General features: G+C 34.2%; 1 protein-coding gene across 1 annotated transcript; it reads left to right on the top strand.

Annotated features, from left to right (window-relative positions):
* The first annotated feature begins 619 nt into the window (after window positions 1-619).
* Window positions 620-1,541, top strand: LOC133669119 (ethylene-responsive transcription factor ERF020-like). The gene has a single exon (XM_062089144.1). The coding sequence runs from the start codon at window positions 963-965 to the stop codon at window positions 1,461-1,463; it is 501 nt and encodes a 166-aa protein (XP_061945128.1). The 5' UTR covers window positions 620-962; the 3' UTR covers window positions 1,464-1,541.
* Window positions 1,542-23,368: the final 21,827 nt, after the last annotated feature.

Raw genomic sequence — 23,368 nt, 5'->3', positions numbered from 1 at the left:
AATTAATGTGATTAGAGGCAGATTTGATGGTGTTGGTCAGCTAACATCCATTAATGGTAATGGGTTGACTTGATTGAGGAATTCCAATGCTCTGAAGATCTGATTAAGCAAATATTGTTTGAATAGAAGTTTTAATATTTTATGCGGAGGTACGTGAGGGACTTGTTCGAGGATCCCTAGTGATCACCAATGGTTGGCCGGGTGCCTTTAGCTCACTTTTTAAAAGTCATTTAATAAATTTAGGTTATAATTCTGAAAAAAATATTTAATATATAAAAATGATCTAAAAATATTTAAGATATATTAATTTTAAATAAAAAATATTTTTAAAATTTTTAAAAACACAAATTAAATCGTATTTTTAAACGTGCAATTAATGCTGTTGGGTCTGGTCGGCTGATCTTGTTACTTGCATACGGAGACAATGACTGACGTAGAAATGACAACAAGACAGCACAAATGTGAACGCGTGGGTTTTTGCCTCTATCTAGCTTTTCGAGATCTTGTTTAGCCATTCGTGGCCCGACTTCAAATTCATCAACACGTTTTGTAGCCAAATACAAAGACCAGGCAGGCAGGCACTCTCTTCTCTAGGACGATTTCCATAGCCTCCTCTCATGTTTCTCTCAAAACGACCACATTCAGCCATTCCACCCTAATCCCACTTGGATTTGGATATTTCTACTAAATAATCGCCCACTTGTAAGCCTCCGCCAAACTATCAAAATACCATTCATTATTTTGACGTTTTGAAAATTTTGACTCTTATGGTAATTAACTTATTATATTTTGGATTTGACTTTCCACTTCCTCAACCTATATAAGCACTTCAACCTTTCTTTATCCTTACAAGCTCGATCGATCTCTTGAGCGTTTTTTTAAGGAAGTTTGAACTCGCAAAACCGCAGGTGTAGCCCGTCAAAAGAAGAAAAAGGAAAGAGAAATTACTTTCTTCCACAAGAATGAGCGGTAGCAGCAGAACAGATCAAGAAAGTGGAGCAAGTGCAGCTCGGAAGAAATTCAAGGGAGTGAGGAGGCGGAAATGGGGCAAGTGGGTGTCTGAAATAAGGGTTCCTGGCAAGAAAGATCGACTTTGGTTAGGTTCTTATTCTACACCCGAGGCAGCTGCGGTGGCTCATGACATAGCCTCTTATTGTTTACGCGGACCTTCTTCGATAGAGAGTCTCAATTTCCCTCTAATGTTGCCTGCAAGTGTAAGGGAAGACATGTCACCTAAGTCCATACAGAAAGCTGCTTCAGATGCTGGCATGGCAATTGATGCTCAAATGATACTGAACAGGGTACCAGAAAATGAGGTCAAGTTCTGGACTGCAAGTGGTGCGGTTAATCATGGGCTAGAGACAGAGTTATGCGAACCTGCAGGTGGCGATCATGGTGGTAATTGGCATGGAAACAATACTGGAATGAGAGAAGGGGACATCTCCATTGAAGATTATCTCTAGGGGTTTGGGTTTTGAGATCATGTTTTACATTTAATCTTCTAAATATGTATATATTTAAATATATCCATCGATAACATTATAATTAATGGAAGCGTGATCGTTATGACATCGAAGTACACTTTTGAAGCTTATATATATATATATATATATATATATATATATATATATATATAGAGAGAGAGAGAGAGAGAGAGAGAGAGAGAGAGAGAGAGAGATTCAAATTTGTTACTTCTTAAGAGAAAAAAAAAAAGATTTTTACAAGTTAAGTTAACGAACTTCACCCATGACCGTAGAGTTTCAAATTAGCCTGGAATGAGAGGTCTAGATGCCTCTATTCCATGCCTTATAAATAACCAAGGCCATTGACTTGTGTCCAAATATACCCGTTAATTATTATTATTAACAAAAAAAAAAAAGATCTAGTGATTTAATCGTGAATCACCATACAAAACATTATTTATTATAATAATATTTTATTTTCTCTTTTCTTTGGTATTCTTTAATCTATATATTTTTAATTTAATTATTTAATATTTTGTTTATTAAAAATTATATTTTATAATTTTTTTTTCTTTCTATATGGTTATCATAGTATCATGATCTAAGTTACTGATTCGGTGATTTAGCTAGATTGGCTAGGGTTTTTTTTTATTTTTTTATTGGTTTTTTCTCTTAATTTTATCCTTCAACATTAAGTTAATTAGAAATTAGGCTTCATGATTTATTTTAGTTTGTTTTCTATGAAGTTATCTCGGTTGTATGATTTGAGTCATGAGTTTTACAAGCTAACTTGATTTGACCCGGATTGTTTTATTATGTTCTTTTTTTTTTAATTTCTTCATCCAACTATTAGTTTTTTGAGAATTGAGCTTTGTAATTTATTTTGATTTGTTTAATATGAAGTTATTTCAGTCTCATGAACTAGGTTATGGGATTGGAAGGTTAACTCGGATTGACTCGAGTCATATAAACCCTATCAAAAATTGTAAACCAATGATTAAATAGGGTAATCCTCAACCAAAAAATAATAAATTAAGAGGAAAATCTTTATGATTAGGGGTGAAGATCCCTAGTAAATTAGCTTAAATCTCAAACAAAATAAAGTAATAAATTGGGGCGTGAAATGTCAACCTCGTGATAAATCATGTAAATCCCCAACCGCGAAATAATAAAGATTTAAAAGAAAATTTTTGTGACTAGTAGTGAAAGTCTTTGGTTATGTACTAAAAAACCTAGATGGAATATAGTATAAATTTGTTAATGAAAATATCAATTATCAGAGTAAACTTGTGTTTAGCCGCATGAATTTCTAACTAAATATGGTGAAACTCTTGAGGAGATTTTGTTATGATTAGTGGTGAAAAAATTAATTAAGCTATATTAAACCTATATGAAAAAATAATAGGTTTGGTGCATGAAAGAATTATCAATGAACGAGGGTATTTATTGAATTTCATCTAATACGTAATGGTGGTATTTTGATAAATAAAATAAAAAGTCCCCCCTCCATTTAAGCAAACATGTCAGCCATGGAAGTTTCTTTTCTTTTTTCTTAATTCTCTCATGTTTGTCTTAAAATCCAAGTGGGGGAGAGTGATTTCATTTAATAAGAAAGACAACTACATTAGACACGCACAAAGAGAGAGAGAGAGAGAGAGAGAGAGGAGTTGGAAGCTTGGAAAGTTAGAGAGAAAAAGTGTGAAAAGGTGAATAGGAAGGGGGAAACCTTGGAATTTTTGTAATAAACACATTCCATTTTGTTGCTTTGATTGTGTTAAGGGGTTCTAATCAATTAATTTCACGTGTTACTAGATTTTAATGTTTCCATCAAAATTTTCTCAATTCTTGAAATCAGGTTCATAATAATTTTATATGTTTGGGTTATGAGAATGCATAGAAATATTTTGAATTGGGTCAATGATGTGAAAATTGGAAAACCTCCAAATCTTAAATTTTAGGGTTTATGTGATTTGTTTAGAGAATAATGAATTTATGTTAATTGTTGATGAATTGAGATGGAATTACATGATTATGCATTAAATTAGTGAGATTGAAGGCCAATCAAACAAATATTAAAAGGGTAGTGGGTGACCATAATTAGAAAAACTAGGAGAAATTGGAAATGTGATTATATTTTGTTTATTCTTGGTATCTAAATGATGTTGGATAGGTTAAGACTTGGTTATAAATGATGCCATTGTGATTTCATAAGAAATTACTTATTAAGATGATACGTGAGAATGTCAAAAATGTGAGAAAATTGTAATTGGCGTACTAAGGTTTAGGTTGGAAGCATGATTTGCATGCTTTAGTCTATGTTTTAGAAAGAATAAGAATTGGATTTTTTGAACCTTAATGTGAAGATGTTAATTGAACGAAATGGAAATAAGGAGTAACATGTGTTTGTAATAAGGAAGTAATGTAATGGAGTAAAATTGAAGCAAAAACATACGTTTCTTGTTTGTCTAGTGGTCGGCCTAAGATAAAATAAATGTGAGAGAATTAGATTTGATAACTTTTATGTTAATTTATGATGTGTGAGTTTAATTTATTGTAATTTGGATGAAATTTGGGATTATTGCATGATTGGAAACTTATGGGCATGTTTTTAGAAAATATAGGAATGTGAAATCCCATGTTTGTTATGGTTAAGATGTTTATTAACTAAAGATTAGGTTAATTAGTGTTTGGAAATTAATGAATTGAGAAACAATTGAAAAGATTTGATCACTCAAAAGGCTTTATTTAGAAGTGGTTGAATTGTTAGTTTTGAGAATTTTAGAGAATTATGAATAATTGATCTTGATTCTTGGTTAATTTATATCGTTGTGAAGTTTTACATGTTTGATTTTGAATGTGAATGAGATAGGGTTGATTATTATATGTGTGACTACAAGAAATGGAGAATTGAATTTTGTAAGTGTGATAAATTTGCATATTAAATATAATTAGTTGTTTGGGCTAAATCTTTAAATTATTGGTGTTGAAATTTTTATAACAAGGAAGTAAGTTGGACAAAATTTGGGTCAAGTTGTTATGTGTTCATCAATATGAAAAATAGGGAATCGTGTATTTAGTCATTAGATTGAAAATATGGAAGTGTAAAACCCCCATGTTAAAACCCTAAATTGATCTGAATAATTTAATTTTGGAGAATTCTAAATAATTGATATTGATTCTTGGTTAATTTATACTTTATTCGTATACATTACATGATCATAGATATATTTTTTATCAACATAATGATATGCTTACTAGGTTGTTTGTGTAATAGGTCCATCAAATGTCTAGGGAGATCATTAGTTTAGGACTTCACTTTGTTAAGCTTATGTAAATATTTGACTTAAGCATAATGGAATTAACACGATTTTGCAGTATTCTTTTGTGTAAACCTTGATGTATATATAAAGGTCTTAGCTCAGCATATAGTACATTAGTAATCCTGTAATTAACCCTTTTGAAATATTTAAGAATACTTATTATGTTTTAAATTCTTTCTTTACATGTTAGTATCCCTTTTTCTTCTAAATTTTATAGTATGATTTGTGGGCTATGTTCATATTGAACTTATTTGTAGGATATATATATATATATATATATATATATATATATATTGTGTGGATTGTATGAGGTGTTGAATATTGATGATTGAAATAAGGTCCGGAATTATGGGACCTTGTGATGATGGGTTGATTGGTAAATTGATAATAGTCGATAACTTGGGATGTTCTAAATATAAACGAAACTCTGTCAAAATTTTGGTAGAATTCTTTACAAAAAAAAAATTACCCTCAAATTAAGAGCATATGTTGAGATCTTTTAACGTTGAACAAATCATATAATCAGGTTTGTTAGCGTATATATATGGTATCCATATGAAAGTCTACTAAAATTTAAATTGTTATTGCCTAACTGTTATTGTCTAAGTCTTGAACCATCACTGTCTTACAGATAATGTCTAAACCTTGAACTATTAATGTCTAACATATCTCACCTTTTGTAACAGTCTCGTTGAATTCATGGATTTTAGCCACTAATTTAACATCTCTTAGGAATTTTTAACGTCTTATGACTCCATTACATATAAAATCTAATATGGACCAGCAATTCAAGTATATTCCTCATCAAGACATCAATTCCTTCTTCAATTATCATGGTAGTAATATTTCACACAATCTCAAGAATCAACAAAAGTGCTCCATGAAATTTAAGAAGTTGTAAAGAGATATTCAAAAATAGTTCTACGTGCTATACTATTCATCAATTTCATATCATAAAGTATAAAGCATTAACATAGTAGTATAAAACAAGATTGAAAGACTCGCTCGAGTTTTCTCCTTTAAGTTGTAACATATGGTCTTAGTTCCTTCCACTTTCATTCATGTAATTCTTAACATTTACTCACATAGATTGTATGTCAACATGAATAACCACACATTCATTCCACAAGTTGACATTTAATTTGATTCATGTAGTTAAGCACTTGTGAACAATTGTTAACATCTTAAATTTTTAGTTTCAGCCCCTGTATTTATCTTAGAACACTAATTGTTTAAATTTAACATAGTCCTCTATTCTCATTTACCCCTCTCTTGGCCGGCCCTAGTTTAGGGAATCTTCCTTGGAATACTCATTTTCTTTTCTTGCTATACAATCTGAAATTATTCTTTCATCACTTAAAACTTCTAATTACATTTCTTGGTTACTAACAATTAATATATACAAGAACCCTAAATCCTATAATTTGGCGTTTTTCTTCTTTGAAACCTAACAAAATCAATTTAACAATGAAAGAGTGATGGTCTATTCTTACCACTCGAACCTACCACGGATTTGAAGAAGTTTTTTAATGATTTCTTTTCTCTTCTCTTTGCTTTTCTTTCCTTGGTTGCTGCTGGAGTTGGCCGGCCCCAATCTCCACCAAATCCTTCAAGTTCATAATTTTCCTTACTCACAATCACTCTTTTCTTACACTATTATCTTGTAATGGTGACATGTAAGGGGATTTGCTTGGGAATGTTTTGTAAGGGAGGGTTGATTTCTCTTGTTAAGGCTGGCTGGTTTGTGAGGGTGAAAGGGAAAGGAAAAGTCATTTTTTCCAATCCTTTAAACTATTTATACCCCCCTTTTAATTACCACAGATCTTGTTTGGTTAGTTTTGATTTGAGTCTTAATGCCCTCATGTGTTCTTCCATGGCCGGTTTCCCTAATCAATCGAGTCAATTTCCATTTCCAAAATTTCTCTTTTGTATTTGGTTTATACTAATGCTTATTTGGTGCTTTTGTTAAATCTATTCTTAAAGCACCTAGATTGCTCTTCTGTCAAATTTTCAACTGAGGTTTACAGGTAGGGCGTATTTGAGGTGCTAATACATTCTTTTTACGCAATCAGTCCCTGTGCCCGATCTCTAAGACCAGTTAAGGTTCCTAGTGACCAAAATACTAGGTGGCGACTCCCATTACCTTTATTCACTAATAAAAGACAAGAATTCATTGTCCCCCATATTTCCCGATTACAAAAACAAACAAAATAGAAGATCACCGCGACACCGCACACGTGTGACAATAGTAAAAGCTTTTGATTGGTGTGAAATATTGAAGTCTTTATTTGTAGGTTGTCAAAAATAAATTGTTGAGTTGATAACTTGGTAATGAAATTTTAAGGGAAACTTAGGCAATTTTTTGGTAGACTATACATACATATATATATATATATATATATATATATATATATATATATATATATATATATATTATTTGTACATGAAATATTAAGAAATTGGTATCAAAATCCTAGTTTGGGTTCATGATTTGAAAAAGAAATTCAACAATCGTTAAATTGATCCAAGATGGCATGCAGAAGGAAAAGTGCAGCGACCGATCCCTCTCCAGCAAGGGGACAAATTCAAAATACCAATTTTAAGGATAGATACAGGGAGGACTCTTTAGAGGATTCAGCCTCTCAGATGCCTTTGGTATCACGTTGGTCTAGACAGGGGGAGTCCTGAGGACTTCGAGGTAGTTCTAATAAAAGACAAGCCAGGTATTATAGCCTATCGGTTTTGATTATCATGGATAAAAAAATCTACCCTAACCACCACCGACAGCATCTATAAAATCCCCTAATCATATAGATCCAGCATATGTAGCTTAGATTGTGAGAGTAGTGCTTGGGGTGATGCCTAATACGCTAGCCCTAATAGTTTTGATAACTCCTACAGTACAAGTCTATTAAAGACCTAGTCAAACCCACTAACAATACAGTTAAACTCAACTTATCTACTACTGCAGAAGGAGATAAGGATCAGGCTAAGATCACTTTAAGTGTATCTCAACCTTCATAGTGTATCCCTTACCCGTTTGTATATAATTATGTCCTACTATAAATATAACAACAACGCCTGTGTTATGGTATTGCAGTAAACATATTATAAGCTTTTACATGGTATCAGAGCCCATCTGACTTACATCAAAATCTTTCTCTTCTTTCTCCCTTACCATGTCTGTAATAGCAACCCTCTCCTCCACTCAAACCCCTCCTTTGATCACCTTCACCAACTTCAATCCTGTTAAACTCACTCGGGCCAACTATCCCTTATGGCTCCCTCAAATTGTTCCTCATCTTAGAGGTGGAAATCTTTTCAGGTACGTAGATGGCACTACTCCCCCCCACCGCCCACTGTTTCTTCCACCATTGATGGTGTTACTATCATTTCTCCAAACCCTGCCTTCTTACATTGGACCACGCAAGATCAAATCATTCTTGGTGCCATAAATTCCACTCTCACCGAAAAAATGCTCACTCATGTTACACATTACACCACCTCTAGATCTGCCTGGACAACATTGGAGACACTATTCACGTCCCAATCTCGTGCACGCACCATGTAGGTTCACTATCAATTGGCCACCTTAAAAAAAGGAAGCTCCTCTATTGCTAACTACTTTCAACGGTTCCAGTCTCTCACTGACTCCTTGGCTACCGTGGGTTAGCCTGTTAATGATTTTGAAATGGTGGCTTTCCTACTTGCTGGGTTAGGACCCGATTATGATCCTTTCGTAACGTCAGTTACAACTCATGTTGAACCCCTGTCTGTGGAAGAAATCTATGGCTATCTCCTCTCTCATGAACTCAGACTTGAGCACCATCACTCATCCATTGACCTCTCTGTCACTAGGGCTCACTATGCTGCCCGTGGAGGAAATTCTTTCCAACCTCATCGTAGCGGCTACAACTCCATCCTTGGTGCCCCACCTTCTAGGAAGGGGCCTTCACAACCATATTCCAACCGACAATCACGTGGCAGGGGGCACAACACTTACTTCTTTCCTGGTCGTGGCTTTTCTCCTCGCCTTATTTGCCAAGTCTGTAACCATGTGGGACACATCGCTCTTGATTGTTCCAACCGCTACAACAAGTCCTTCTCCAGAGACTCCCTTCAACCACCACAAGCCTACCTTTCAGCTCCTTCTCATGATCCTGATCTCAATTGGTATCCAAACTCCGGTGCAACTCATCATGTCACTTCTGACATGACAAACCTTAACCTTAAGTTTGAAGAATTCCATGGCCCTATTCAAATACGAATTTGCAATGGTAAAGGGCTATCCATTCATCATATTGGACACACCCGTCTCTTTTCTCCAACTCTTCACTTTGACCTTCTTAATGTTCTCCATGTTCCTCAAATTTCCAAGAATTTATTATCGGTTCATAAATTCACATCTGATACTAACACCTTCTTTGAATTTCACCCAAATTATTTTCTTTTAAAGGATCAACGTTCAAAGAAGTTGCTGCTTCACGACCCGAATAGTCATGGTCTCTATCAATTTCCATCTTTTAAATATCAAACATCCCCTTCAGCTTTAATTGGTGAGCGTGTCTCTCTTCCTCAATGGCACTCACGGCTTGGCCACCCTTCCCTCAAGCTAGTCAGAAAAATTCTCTCCTCCTTTCAACTTCCAGTTTCCAATTCCACAATCACTAATCCATGCTTCGCGTGCCTCAGCTCCAAGTCCAAACAATTACCATTCTCTACGTCACTCTCTCGCTCTACTTGTCCTTTAGAACTCATCCATACCGATGTTTGGGGTCCTGCTCCCATGTGCTCTAAATCTAGTTTCAAATATTATGTTTCCTTTTTAGATGATTTTAGTTGATACACTTGGTTGTATCCCATTTATTGTAAGGGTGATGTCACTAGAATTTTTCAAAAATTTAAAAATTATGTTGAATGCTTTTTCAAGGAAAAAATTCGTACAGTCCAATCTGATTGGGGTGGTGAATACCGTTCCTTTCACGCACTCCTTCAATCTCTCGGTATCTCCTATCGTGTCTTTGGCCCACACACACATCAACAAAATGGCAAAATTGAACGAAAACATCGACACATTGTCGAAATAGGCCTAGCCTTACTTTCTCACGCCAAAGTTCCTCTCCAATTTTGGGAAGATGCATTTTCTACAGCATGCTATCTTATTAATCACTTGCCCACCCCTGTGCTTCGAAATAATTCACCTTTTCACACTCTCTTTCATCATGAACCTGATTATTCTTTCTTACGCACTTTTGGTTGTGCATGTTGGCCAAATTTACATCCTTACAATAAAAATAAACTCCAACCACGGTCTCTACCGTGTCTTTTTTTAGGGTATAGTACCCTTCATAAAGGGTATAAATGCTTTCACTTACCATCAAATAGAGTTTATATTACCCGGGATGTAGTATTTAATGAAAACTCTTTTCCATGCACGTCTGCTTCTCCTACATCCTCTTTGTCCCCTAACATATCTGTGCAGGTATTCAACAATCCAAGTCCATTACTCATTCCTCATGACTATCAGCCCACGATAGCATCTTCTTTGGACATTCCATCATCAACAGAGAATATCATCCAACGGACTCTTGACACAACACCATTACTCAATCACTCATTATCCATTTCAGATTCCTTAAACCTCCCTTCCCCACCTGATCCTTCCTACCCAACTATCCCAGACATCAGCTTACAGACAGCCCTTTCCTCATCCACTCACCCCATGACCACACGACAAAGAACCTCATCACCAAACCAAAAATTCATGCAAATGGCACTATCCGTTATCCCTTACCCCGAGCTCTTGTTACTGAATCTACTCAACCAGCCATGAAACCCACTTGTTACTCCACTGCCATGTAACACCCATGTTGGAGAAAAGCAATGAATACTGAGTTTGATGCACTATTGCAGAATCAAACGTGGACTTTAGTCCCCCTTTCAAAAGCATCAAATGTCATTGGCTGTAAATGGGTGTTCCAGTTAAAACGAAAGGCAGATGGCTCCATTGATCGCTACAAAGCACCACCTGTGGCAAAAGGTTTTCACCAATAACTTGGACTAGACTATGGTGAAACTTACAGCCCTGTGATAAAACCAACAATGGTACGTCTGGTTCTCTCTCTTGCTCTTTGTAGTGGCTGGCCTATACATCAGATTGACATATAAAATGCATTCCTACATGGAATGTTAACTGAGGTTGTCTATATGACACAACCGCTTGGCTTCATTCATCCCCAACACCAGTCTCATGTCTGCAAGCTGCACAAAGCCTTATATGGCTTAAAACAAGCCCCACGGGCTTGGTTTTCACGGTTAAGCTCCAAGTTGATTCAACTAGGTTTCATCAACTCACGGTCAGACACTTGTTTATTTCTCACTCTAGTGATTATCTCATGTTGGTATTAATTTACATAGATGACATCATTATCACATGCTCTAGTCATGATGCTATTCAGTCACTACTCCGAGAATTACACAATGACTTTACAGTCAAAGACTTAGGGTCACTGAACTATTTCTTTGGTATTCAAGTTATGCCATGTAATCAGGGAATCATACTCTCGCAGCAGCGATATATTATGGACATTCTCAAACAAACAAAAATGGTAGATGCAAAGCCGATCAGCTCTCCAATGGCTTCCTCTACTCATCTCTCCAGTTTTGAAGGTGATCTCCTCTTGGATCCGACTCTATACAGAATTGCCGTTAGCGCCCTTCAATATGTCTGCATCACACACCCAGATATTTCCTTCTGTGTAAATAAACTATCACAGTTTATGCACAAACCAACCGACCTTCATTGGCAGTCTGTCAAACATCTACTTCGATATCTCAAGCAAACCATCCAACATGGACTTCACTTTTATGCTTCCACATCCACTAATCTCTAGGCATTCTCTGATGCCGACTGGGTAGGAAGTCGTGATGATCGATGATGCAGTTATGGCACTCGCTGATAATTTAGTTTCATTGGTACGGATGGTAAAGAGTACGGGGGGAATTAGGATGTGAATGTAAAACCCGGTTGAAAATTAGGAAGAAAAACTATCTAAGTGTTTATAGAATAAATTTAATAAAAATATCAAATAAGTATTAGAACGAACCAAATACAAAAAAATAAAAATAAAAAAATATTTGAAAAATAAAAAAAATAAAAAATATGAATAAAATAATATTACTGGGAGTGAATTACCAGGAAATAAAATTATCAATATGTAACTAAATAAAATTCAAATTTACCCGGGTAAAAATTTTGTATAGACAAATACCGGGATATAGGGATTTTATCTTGGGAACATGAAAATTACTATTTGGGATATAGAGGGAATTTGATAAAAAGTTAGTATATATATATGTGTGCGCGCTCAGGCAAGAAAAAAAAGAGAAAAAAAAAGGGGAAACTACCATTTACATATGAGAGAGATAGAATTGTAAAGGAAACATAAAATCTTGAGAGAAGATCTTGAGGGAACATTAACCAAGCTTAGTGAGAGTTAATTAGAAGGAAGAAAAATCAAGTGAAGGTGAGTAGAAAAGAAGAGAGGAAATTCAACCAAGATTAAAGAAGAGGGGGAGTTGGAAGCTTGATTTGGGAAGTGTTTAGAGTTTAATTACTTACTTCGTAAGGCATTCTAAAGACTCATGATCTAATTTTTATAGCTTAAAGTCATTAATTGATTGAATTTTTGAAATTGAAAAGTTAGGGTTCTTGAATAAATTTGGGGAAAATAAAAATTTATTGTAATTTGTCATGAGGAATAATATGAAAATTAGAGTAAAGTGATTAAATTATTGTAATTGAAGTAAAAATTTGATAATTAAATAGAGCTAGTGGCCGACCAATGATGGGAGATTTTAGGAGATTTAATTGTGAATAAATGTTGTTAAGTGATAAATTCATAAGCATGAGGTTGCATTAAAATTTGGTTTATTGAAGAAATGATTAATTAGTGAATGAAAGAAAATAAAATAAAATTCTTCCCTCCATCTATTAAATAGTTTCGGCCTAGAAGAGAAAACTTAAGGGAGTATTTCAATCTTGTTTTATGCTACCATGTTAATGCTTTATATTTTAAGAAGTGAATTGATGAATAATGTAGTAAGTAGAATTATTTTTTAATATCTCTTTACAACTTCTTAAATTTCATGGAGCACTTGTGTTGATTCTTGAGATTGTGTGAAATATTACTACCATGAAAATTAAAGAAGGAATTGATGTCTTGATGAGGAATATAATTGAATTGTTAGACCTCCTAGATTTATATGTAATGGAGTCATTAGACAGTAACGGTTCAAGATTTAGACAGTAACGGTTCAACACTTAGACTATAACAGTTCAAGGTATAGACAGTAACGGTTCAAGACTTAGACAGTAACAATTCAAGGTTTATATAGTTACCGTAAGACAGTAACGATTCAAGACTTAGACAGTAATAGTTAAACAGTAACAATTCAAATTTCGGTAGACTTTCATATGAATACCATATATGTACAAAATAAATATATAAAAGGGGTCTAGATGGGAATAGACGCTGAAATTCGGTTGACATAAAAATTGAGTCGTGCGGACACTTGCACGTTGATATACTAACTCTAAAAATATACTTGATATGTGTATGTATGTTATGATAAGGAAATGAACATGCATAGAAAATATCATATGTGTAATGAATGAATATGAATAGTCTATAACATTTGGCTTGAAGGAATCATGACCAAAGACTTCTTTGTGATTCAGGAGGAGCGACCATGATTAGATCTTCTGTTGGAGGAGGTCACACGACAGGCAGAGCAGGTGCGTGGATTTCCCTACCCTTTTCACTTATACAATTTAAAGTCTTCCTGATGAAAGCAATTACAATAATGTTATGTTCAATGTAAATAAAGTCTGACGTATTAACAAGATTAGGTTCGGCTAATGGCATCCGTGATAGGATTACAGGGAAATAAATTATATGATTAGCTTTGATTAATAGCATTCGTGATAGGATTGCCCGGAAATGAATAATAAAATTTGCTTCGGCTAATGACGTCCGTATTGGGACGCATGGGGAGGATCGATAAGGCTGGATTTGTAAAGGGTATCCATGTTGTTTGGATAGGTTAGAAGAAGATAACTTATCATAGGGTTCAAGATAGTTTATATCAAAGTTCAAAGAAATTTGCATAATGCATTGCATATATATAAACGAAGAAGAAGAAAATTAAGTTTCAATTAGTATTTCATATATTTTGAGTTTGTTAATTAATTCTTAGAAGTTGAATTAGGTTGCCAAAATTTTTTGGGCACATACTGTTTGTTACCTGACGGTTTCAAGTTTATATAGAAAATTAACTAGATAATTAATTTTCAACGTTTGATATGTATATAAAGTTTGTTTAGGTTTATAATAATATCAACTATGTGGTTAATTGAAGATTAGGAGGTCAAATAGGCTATTTGTATGGGTCCCTCGTACAAGAGGATCTTCTCTTCTCTCCACCAGAAAACAATGCTAATATGGCATCCCCTCAAACCCTGAGGCCCAATACGAGGGACTCATTTCCACTATTGCTCTTCTCAGGTTTTGGCTGAAAGTGAACACCTTGTCAAGTGCTAAAGCACTTTTCTTTCTTGAATTAGGTATGGTGTGTCTAGGCTCCATTAATTTTGTTTGAAAAAGAAAGATATTTTTTAAACATTTTGAGAATGATTGATATAGGTTAATGATTCATATAGGTTTGTTTGGGGGTCAAAGAAAGCATGACTTGAGGTCTTTTATGTAAGAGAAGCTTTTCTCTCTCTCTTTTTTTTTTTTACTGAAGAGGCGAAGTAAAAGTAAAAGCAAAAGCAAAAGTCGTTGTAAATAAAAGATCCCTACATCACTACCGTCAAATGAAACATTTTTTTTGTGTCATCACATATCTCGAAAAGGTTACACCAGTGCTACATTGAGTGCTAGTCATTGTTTCATTCCCCAAGGCGAACTCTTACCCATAGAAATAATCTACCTAGACTTTGAGGATCCCAATGGTGCTAGGAGGGATGCATAAATATCTTATGGGAAAGATAAAAAGGTTCTCACCTACTACCTGCAGAGACTTTTGAAAATCTTCACGTATAATATCTAAAGATTTGGAGGGCTATTGATGCATCATCATTTATTGCTTTTTTTTTTTGGTTTGTTTGAAATTGCTCTCCAAAGGGTTGACCATGAAAAATTTATGACCTATGTCGCACTCGACATCGCGGCGACCTTAAAAATAAAATTTCATGGAAAGAACGAATTTATGGCATCTTGTTCTTTAATGGGGAATTGTCTTGTTTAAGGAGGTGCCACCTAGTATTATGGTCACTAGGAACCCTGACTGGTTAGCAGAGATTCTATGGTACGTGACTGGTTACGCAAAAGGGAAGATATTATCACCCCTTAAACATCATGCCTGAGGCAGACTGCATTGCTAGTTTTATCATAAATTGCTAACATTTTGTTGGTTTATGCTATGATGGTTTGCGTGTAATATTCTTGACTCTGGCGCCAGTGAATATTCAACTACGGATACTTCCAACTCTGGTGTTGGTAAATATTACATAGCTATAAAAACAAAATAAATTTTAATCAATATTTTTTATTCCTGACTCTGGCGTTAGTGAATAAATAAATAAAATAAATTTATTTTTATGCATGCACAATTTTTTATTTTTATGCTAAATAAAAATAAAATACAATGAATAATATAAATTTAAACCGGTATTTTTATTCCTGACTTGGTGTTAGTGAATAAATCAATAAATTTATATTATTTTTATTCATTGATGCAACCATATTATTCAATAGTTTCACCCACATTTAACTAGTGTTTTGCCTATGTTTTATATATAAAATGCCTTGATATTCTTTGTTTTATGTTTTGAAGGCACTTTTGGATGAAGAGATGCAAAAAGGAGTAAATTGGAGATAATTGGCAGATTTGACCTTCAGTCGATGTTTTGTGCAGAGCGTGAGCTCTAGAGGTTGAAATGAAGCGATTCTAGTGGAATTAAAAAGGTAACATCCATACCTTTCTGGACATCTAAGGCAAGAAAATAACATAAGGAAGAGCATGGAAATCGCAGCCTTCAAAGTCAAATCTCGCAATCTGCCAGTGTTGACCTTCGACCATTCCAACTTGAATATCTGGAGCTACAGAAGTCCAATTGATGCAAACTCAATTTTGTTGGATTCATGACTCAAATTTATATAAACGCTCAAAATTTCAGCCAAACAAGATGTCATATGAGGGAGATATGATTTTTCAAAGATGACATCTGAATTCTGCCAGCAAACAGGTTTCGTGAAGAAACGAGTCCAAATTACGTTTCGAAGCATCTAAACCGATATCCAAGTTTTTATTTCAGCAATTTAGCTCCTCTAAGTCAAAGCTTGAAGATTTCATAATAGGCTATTTCTTCTTTTTTAGGAAAATAGTTATTGAAGTACTTAAATGTAAACAGTCTACTTAATGGAGGACTATTTTGTAAAATAGAGACCTAGGGTTTCCTAGGATATAAAAAGAATGAGAGAAGAGAAGTGGGGCAGCCAGCCAAGGAGAGAAAAACGCCCCCTTCCTCTAAGAAACCCTAAATTATGCATTCTTCCTTCTTTTTGATTAGTTGTTCAACAAACATGCAAGGCTAAACACTTTTTCTTGGTTGCAAGGACACGGAAACCTTCAGATTTCAAGAACTGTGAGATTTATTTTACCTTTTCTTTTCAGTTTATATGATGAATATGTTTGTTCTCCTATGCTTATTTTTCCTATGATTGTTTATTTTAATTGCTAGAGCGGACTCTAAGTTATTATTGTAGACAATCTATTGTTAAGTTTGATATCAAAACCGGAGTTGTGGTATATGAACTTGTGAAGCAACTGAGTTTAATAATTGTGGCGGATCTACGTTATTAATCTTAGGGAGAACATTCAATCAAATCAAACATAGACTGCGGACAGTTATGTTTTCTTGATTAATCAACTTATCTAGTTCTTAAGGCTGCCATTGAATTAAATTACTAGTGCGGACACTGTGGTTGTTTGATGGTTAGGGCTAGTTATACGGCGGATCCGTTAACTAATCAATGTTAAGAAGAGATAAATATTCAGAATATAAATTGATGTTTCGTTTCCATGATCAGTTCTGATTTCTGTAGGTGGATGTGTGCTTGTGACCAAGGTTTGTTCTCTTGATAATTTTCTGATTTTATTAAATTTAGTTTGATAGTTTTCTGTTTTCTTTTGCTTTAGCCTAGATAATGTCCAACCCCCCCCCCCAAATTGCATATCATCTAGCATAAAAATCTGACTTGAATCTTTCTCGTGGGATCGACCCCTTGCTTGCTCTATACTATCTTGTGTGTTGTGTTTGAAGCTAGGGTAATTAATTTGTGCGACCGCGACATCGCAACATTCATGTACACACATTTTTTTTTATTTTTTAACTTTTTACTGTTCTATTTTTTTTTTGCTAGACCCAGCTCAATCCATAGCCCAGCCAGCCCGGCCTGGTCACTAGCTCAAGCCAGTGACCGGCTGGGCAGATGACTGATGCACGCGTGAAGCAATTTCACGCGTGCATCAATAGTGTGAAGGTAATTAAATTACCTTCGCACTGTTCAAATGCTTATTTGAACACAGACAATGAAATGAGAATTGAGCTCGCCTGCTTCTGGAGATGACGAAGAAGGCTGCAACGCTGGTGGCTGCCACTCTCATTCGACGGCTTTCCTCTCTCTACCCGTTGTGCCCACTGTCTTCCCTTCTTTTGATTTCTCAATTCTTGAGATGAAGAAGCTGAGAAGGTAATGGGTATGTCTGTTTTCTCTGAATTTTTTTACTAATTCCAGGTTGCCCTTTTTTTTTCTGCAGGGACTAAGATAATTGCAGGGATAATTCTCCTCTCTGTCTCTACTACTCTCTTCCTCTCTCCTTCTCTCGGTGTATGTTTTTTTTTTTGAGTTTATGCTCTGTTTTTGCTCTGCCTTTTTTTTTCCTCTGTTCCTCCTCTGGTTTCTGGGTTTCTTTTTTCCGTCCGTGTTCTAGGTTTTCTTCTCCCTTTTATAGACTCCCCAGCTGATTGCCTCTAACCAGTCCTGCCTTTGCAGGACTGTTATCTTCCACGAACGAGATCGTGGGCGAGAGACGTGGTCCTCGATTAGATCGAATCCGTTGCAGATTTTCAGCCTGTTGAATCGAGATGGAGAAGATGAACACGACTGTTCCACCAGCAACGACGACGTTTCAAGCAACAATGGACATTTTCATTTTGACCCCTAAACTTTGGAAATTCGGCAATTGGACCTCTAAGCAATTAAAAATTCCTTTTAATTTTGCCCCTTTGGATTAATTTCAATTAAATCCCTAAATTATAACACTGTTTACAAAACAGTCCTTAATTCTCATATTGTTCAATTTGGTCCTTAATTAATTCTTTTAATTTTGCCCTTAAGGATTAATTTCAATTAAATCCCTAAATTATAACATTGTTTACAAAACAATCCTTAATTTTTGGATTGTTCAATTTGACTCTTAATTAAATCTTTAACTTTTAATTCTTTCAAAATTGATCAATTAACTCTCAAATTTTATAATTACATCCCCAAATTTTAAATTTTGTGTTGTCTTAACCCCATTGTCAACTATATTTAATTTTTATTATTTTGTTCAAAAATTGGGTTATCACAACCTATTATCTCTAGGCTCAGCTAAGCACTAAGCTTAGATGCTTGTGAGTTTGTCGAGTTGCCAAACTCATTGTCCTTGAGTTTAGCGAAGCGCTGAGTCTATACGTCTTTTAATGGAACAAAGATATTTTATCTTGATAGGACTATCGATCATAGATATTTTATCCTGATTGGAACATAGATTAGAGACATTTAATCCTAATGGATTAGAGAAATTTTATCCTAATGGGACCATAGATTAGATGTGAAACCCTTGAAATTTATAATTTAAATATACGGATGTGTAAACCCTCATGTAAACATAAGCCTGAAAGCGGTATGATCTTAATGAGTGATGGAAACCAAGATAAAAAATAATAGATAAATAATGATATATAATGGAAGTGATGACCTCCATAAAATGAATTTTGGTTTAGAATTCATAAGGACTAAGAAACTGATAACGTGTTTTGATGGATAAAATAATGAAGAAAATAACAAAATGTTTCTAAGAAATAAGTGAGGTAATAAAGAATACATTATAATAAAGGATAGTGCAATGAAAAGGGTAGGATTGAAGGTGCAAGCATCGGTTAAAAATCAGTGACATTACTTTGAAAAGGTAATAAACCTGATAAATAAATAAAGGTGAAAATTTTAAAATGAATATATTCCAAAATGATAAAATAACCTTAAAAGTTTAGAAGGATAATTGATATGAATTTTTGTGAAGATTGAATAAGAAAATATGGATTATTGATGAAAAGTTATGAACTGACCAATTTTACATTAGAAAGTATAGCTCTCAATCCAATCATCAGATCAGGATGCAATTTTGCATGAAGTCTATTAATATATTTTCCTACATTGGTTAAAGATCTCATCACAATCGGAGTTCGGTAAAGACTAGTGATTTAAGCATAAATAAACCAGATACTTTAGATGAAAAACAAAATAAAATACATAAAGGCATAAATGAGGGATATAATTGTAATTAGGAGAAAATGTGCCTTTAAAACAGCAAAAGGCCACCAGTTCAAAAAAAAGAAAAAAGAAAAAAATGAGAGATAATAGAGAATTCGGCTAGAGAGAAGTGTAGAATTTGGAGAAACCAATAATGTTTCGGTGGTCATATCTCTGAAATCTATCATTGGATCATGCTTATTTTTGTTTATATTGTTCTTCTCACACTCCTCTACTAACTGACCGAAGGGATTTGAAGGAACACAATTCATTTGACAGATATCATCATCGGAACTTTCCTGGAAAACAAAAAGAAATACACTTGCAGGGCAGTTTTGGTCACAAGCCAATTCCTCTCTCTTACACCGTTGGATCATGCCAATTGTTGGATATGTGGTGCATCTAAATGTTGCCTTTAATCTGGATGATGAAGATCAGAAACGCGCTCTCCAGCAAGGTGTTGTTTGTGTTGAACATTAGCTCATCCATTTTCAGGTTAGCTCGGTTTTATTTAGATCTAGGGCGATTCAACCATTGGATCATTCTGATATTGAGATATATTGTGCACACCTCTTTGATCTATATTTTGACTGTGGTTTTCAAAAAACTAATCTGCGGTAGATGATATATTGCTTTTTGAATCTATTACTAGTTTTGAGAAAATTTATTAAGCTTGATTAAATACATGTTTTGATGAACTTAGATTTGTGTAGGTGTAGGGTTTATGGAAGATGTAATGGTAAATTATGTTCTTATTATTAGTATTGTTATAGATCAATTGTGTATTTTTTATATGAGGGGATGAATGATTATTGTGTAAGAATATAAAGGAACATTGCTATATGAACATGTTGATTTAATAAAAAAAACTAACTTATTGGTTGTGTGGATATGAATGAGGTGGAATCATGAAGAAATTAAAATGAAAGAAATTTGAAAAATAAATCATATTTAAGGCTGATCATAAGTATATTTTTGGCAAATTGATTAGTTAATGAAGATTATCATGGATTCCAATTAGTAGGGTGAAATTATTGTTGTGATTTAAATGATGTCAAATGACTTTGGATAATGTTCTTTATGCATGAAAATAAGTTGGAAGTTGAAAAGGATTTTCAAAGGATGAAAATCCTCGTTGTCTAAAATTTTAGCTATAAAGAAGGGGCTATTATGATTATTGATTTTGAGTCTTAAAACAAAATAATTTGGAGTTGATTTTTTCATGAAAGTTGTATTTCTATGTTTTAGCCTTTTATAGAGACAAATCAAGCCCAAAACGGAGTTGTACAACTTTAGTTATTATAAAAATACTAGATAGTGTTTTGAGTTGGTTAAACTAAATCCATCAAATTTGGATAATTTCTAATCTTTGTTTGGAATCACTGTGGAGTGATGATTTTAATAACAAAATTATAAGAATGAATATGAACATGAAAATGGGTAAGAGTATGGGATTCTAAAAAAATTTCTTGTGATTTGTTTGAGAATACTAGTTGAATGAGAATTAAATAAAGATATGATGTTGATTGTATTGTTGATAAAAAAATGAATCACTGGTGGTATAGGGGAAGTTGTGGGGACTGGACAATTGCATGGAGTGGTAGCACGTGCACCTATTCTAGGTAGGTGATTCATCACCTTATTTTGTAATTATTAGTTTTCCTTAAATATCTGTGTTGTGTATTTAATTAATGTTAAAAGAATGAAACAAATGAATAAGTTGAGTGATTATTACAAATGAGAATTATTGGTAATTTAAGAGAAATTACCAAAATTATTTGTCTAACAAAAGAGATTAGCCAGGTACTGGTAATTCATATGAAATTACTAGATTGATTGTGGCAACCAAGATGGGTTAGCCAAATTTCTTGGTTAATTAAAAGAATTACCGGGTTTATTAGTTAACAAGGATGTTAACCGAATATAGGGTAATTCGTATGGAATTACTGGATTGATTGGCTAACAAAAGAGGTTAGCCGGATGCTGGGTAATTCGAATGGAATTACCAGATTGATTTTGGCAACGAAAATGGGTTAGCTGGATTTCTTGGGTAATTAAGAGAATTAACAGGTTTATTGGTTAACAAGAAAGTTAACTAGATATGGGGTAATTTGTATGGAATTACAAGATTGATTGACTAACAAAAGAGGTTAGCTGGAGGCTGGGTAATTCGTATGGAATTGCCAGATGTACTGGTAACCGAGGAAGGTTAACCAAATGTATGGGTAATTATATGAAATTATCAGAATTATTGGCAATCGAGATGAGATAACCGGATAGTTAAGTTTTGAAAAGATTATGTGAATTAATTGATTGAAGTTAGAAGTAGTAAATTCTAAATGTTATGAGTAAAATAATTAATATATGCCTAAGATATTGAGTAAATTAATTAATGTGATTATTGGGTAGACACAATGACTTGGAGATTGGAGGGGAATTGATAGATAATTGGTTACTATAGTGTTGGTGGCTAAGGATACATTACAATGATACTTAGCACCATAATGACGATGACTAAGGGCATAAATTGATACTTGGCACTGTGATGAGGGTGACCAAGGTTATGTGAAGGATGCTTAGTGACCATAGTGTCGATAACTAAGATTGTGTGTGAATGATACTTGGCAACCGTGGTTACAATGCATATGATGTTAATAAGAAAAATTAAAGGAGTTCGGTACGAATGGAAGATTCAAATGTCATTGATTAGCTATCCGGGTTTGGATTGCTAATGGTATCGATGAGGTTTCATCGATGCCGACATTTCTTAAATTGATTAGTCGATCCCGAGCAATTAGGTGACTAATGATGTTAGTAAAGATTACAAACATTGACATGATTACTCCTAATTCAGTGAAAAAGATAAGTTGATTAACTATTCCAGGTCGAGAATAGTTAATGATATCAATAGGTCACATCGGTATCGACAACCATTTTTGGTGTGATTAGCTACTCCAGGTAAGGAGGCTAATGATATCCAGGGTTCTTAACATCGAAAAATTGGATAGTAAACAAGAAATTAATAAGATTTGATTAACTATTTTGAGGAAGGAATAATTAATGATACTAATCGGTTGTATTGATATCGGCATGTGAATGTAATTGATTAGAGCCCAATATTAGAAGACTAATGATACTAATGAGATTTATTAGTGTCGTCGATTACCTTCTAGAAAATGAAAGGGAAAATATTGATTAGTTATTCCAAAAGAATGAGATAAGTTAATGATACCAAGAGAGGAATATCTTGGTATCAAGTGAGAATTGATTTATAAGGAGATGGTGTTCGCAAACCATCGAGTTGTGTTGAGATTTTCAAGATGGAATGTTTTTAGCAAATAGATAGAATATTAGATGGATATTAGTAATAGATGGAAAATATATGTTTTAAAAGAGGTTTATGCCTAATTTTATATATAAAAAGAAATTCCATAGAGATTATTGTCTGCCATTGTTATTACTTGTTACTATCTTTTATATTTATGTGTATATGTTAATTTTTATTCTCAGGTCCATCAAGGTCGCGTCAGGACATTACCGGAAAACCGGCGAAAACCAACAAAATTTTTTCATCGGTAATTCTTACTGATGGAAATAATTCTGTCGGTATATACCGACGACATAACTCCATCAATGATGCGGTTGGTATATACGGACGGAATATTTCCGTTGGTATATACCGACCGAATCGCCGACGGCCTATACAGTTTGTTTGGAAAGATGCAACGGTGTGGTGACGTGGAGTTTTTTCAGACGATTTTATTGACGGAATGACCGACAGATTCAAACCGAGATAGCCGTACAGTGATGTGGCACTTTCACCGTTGGAATCACCGATGGAATCACCGACGGATACATTCCATCGGTAAAAGCCATTATATATATAGCCCTTCTGCCGACACTCTCTTCCTCTGTTTCTCCTTTTTCTTCCCCTTCTTCTTTC

The sequence above is a fragment of the Populus nigra genome, chromosome 12 (assembly GCF_951802175.1).
Source record: "Populus nigra chromosome 12, ddPopNigr1.1, whole genome shotgun sequence".
Taxonomy (NCBI): Eukaryota; Viridiplantae; Streptophyta; class Magnoliopsida; order Malpighiales; family Salicaceae; genus Populus; species Populus nigra.
This window is presented reverse-complemented; position numbering and strand designations above follow the sequence as displayed.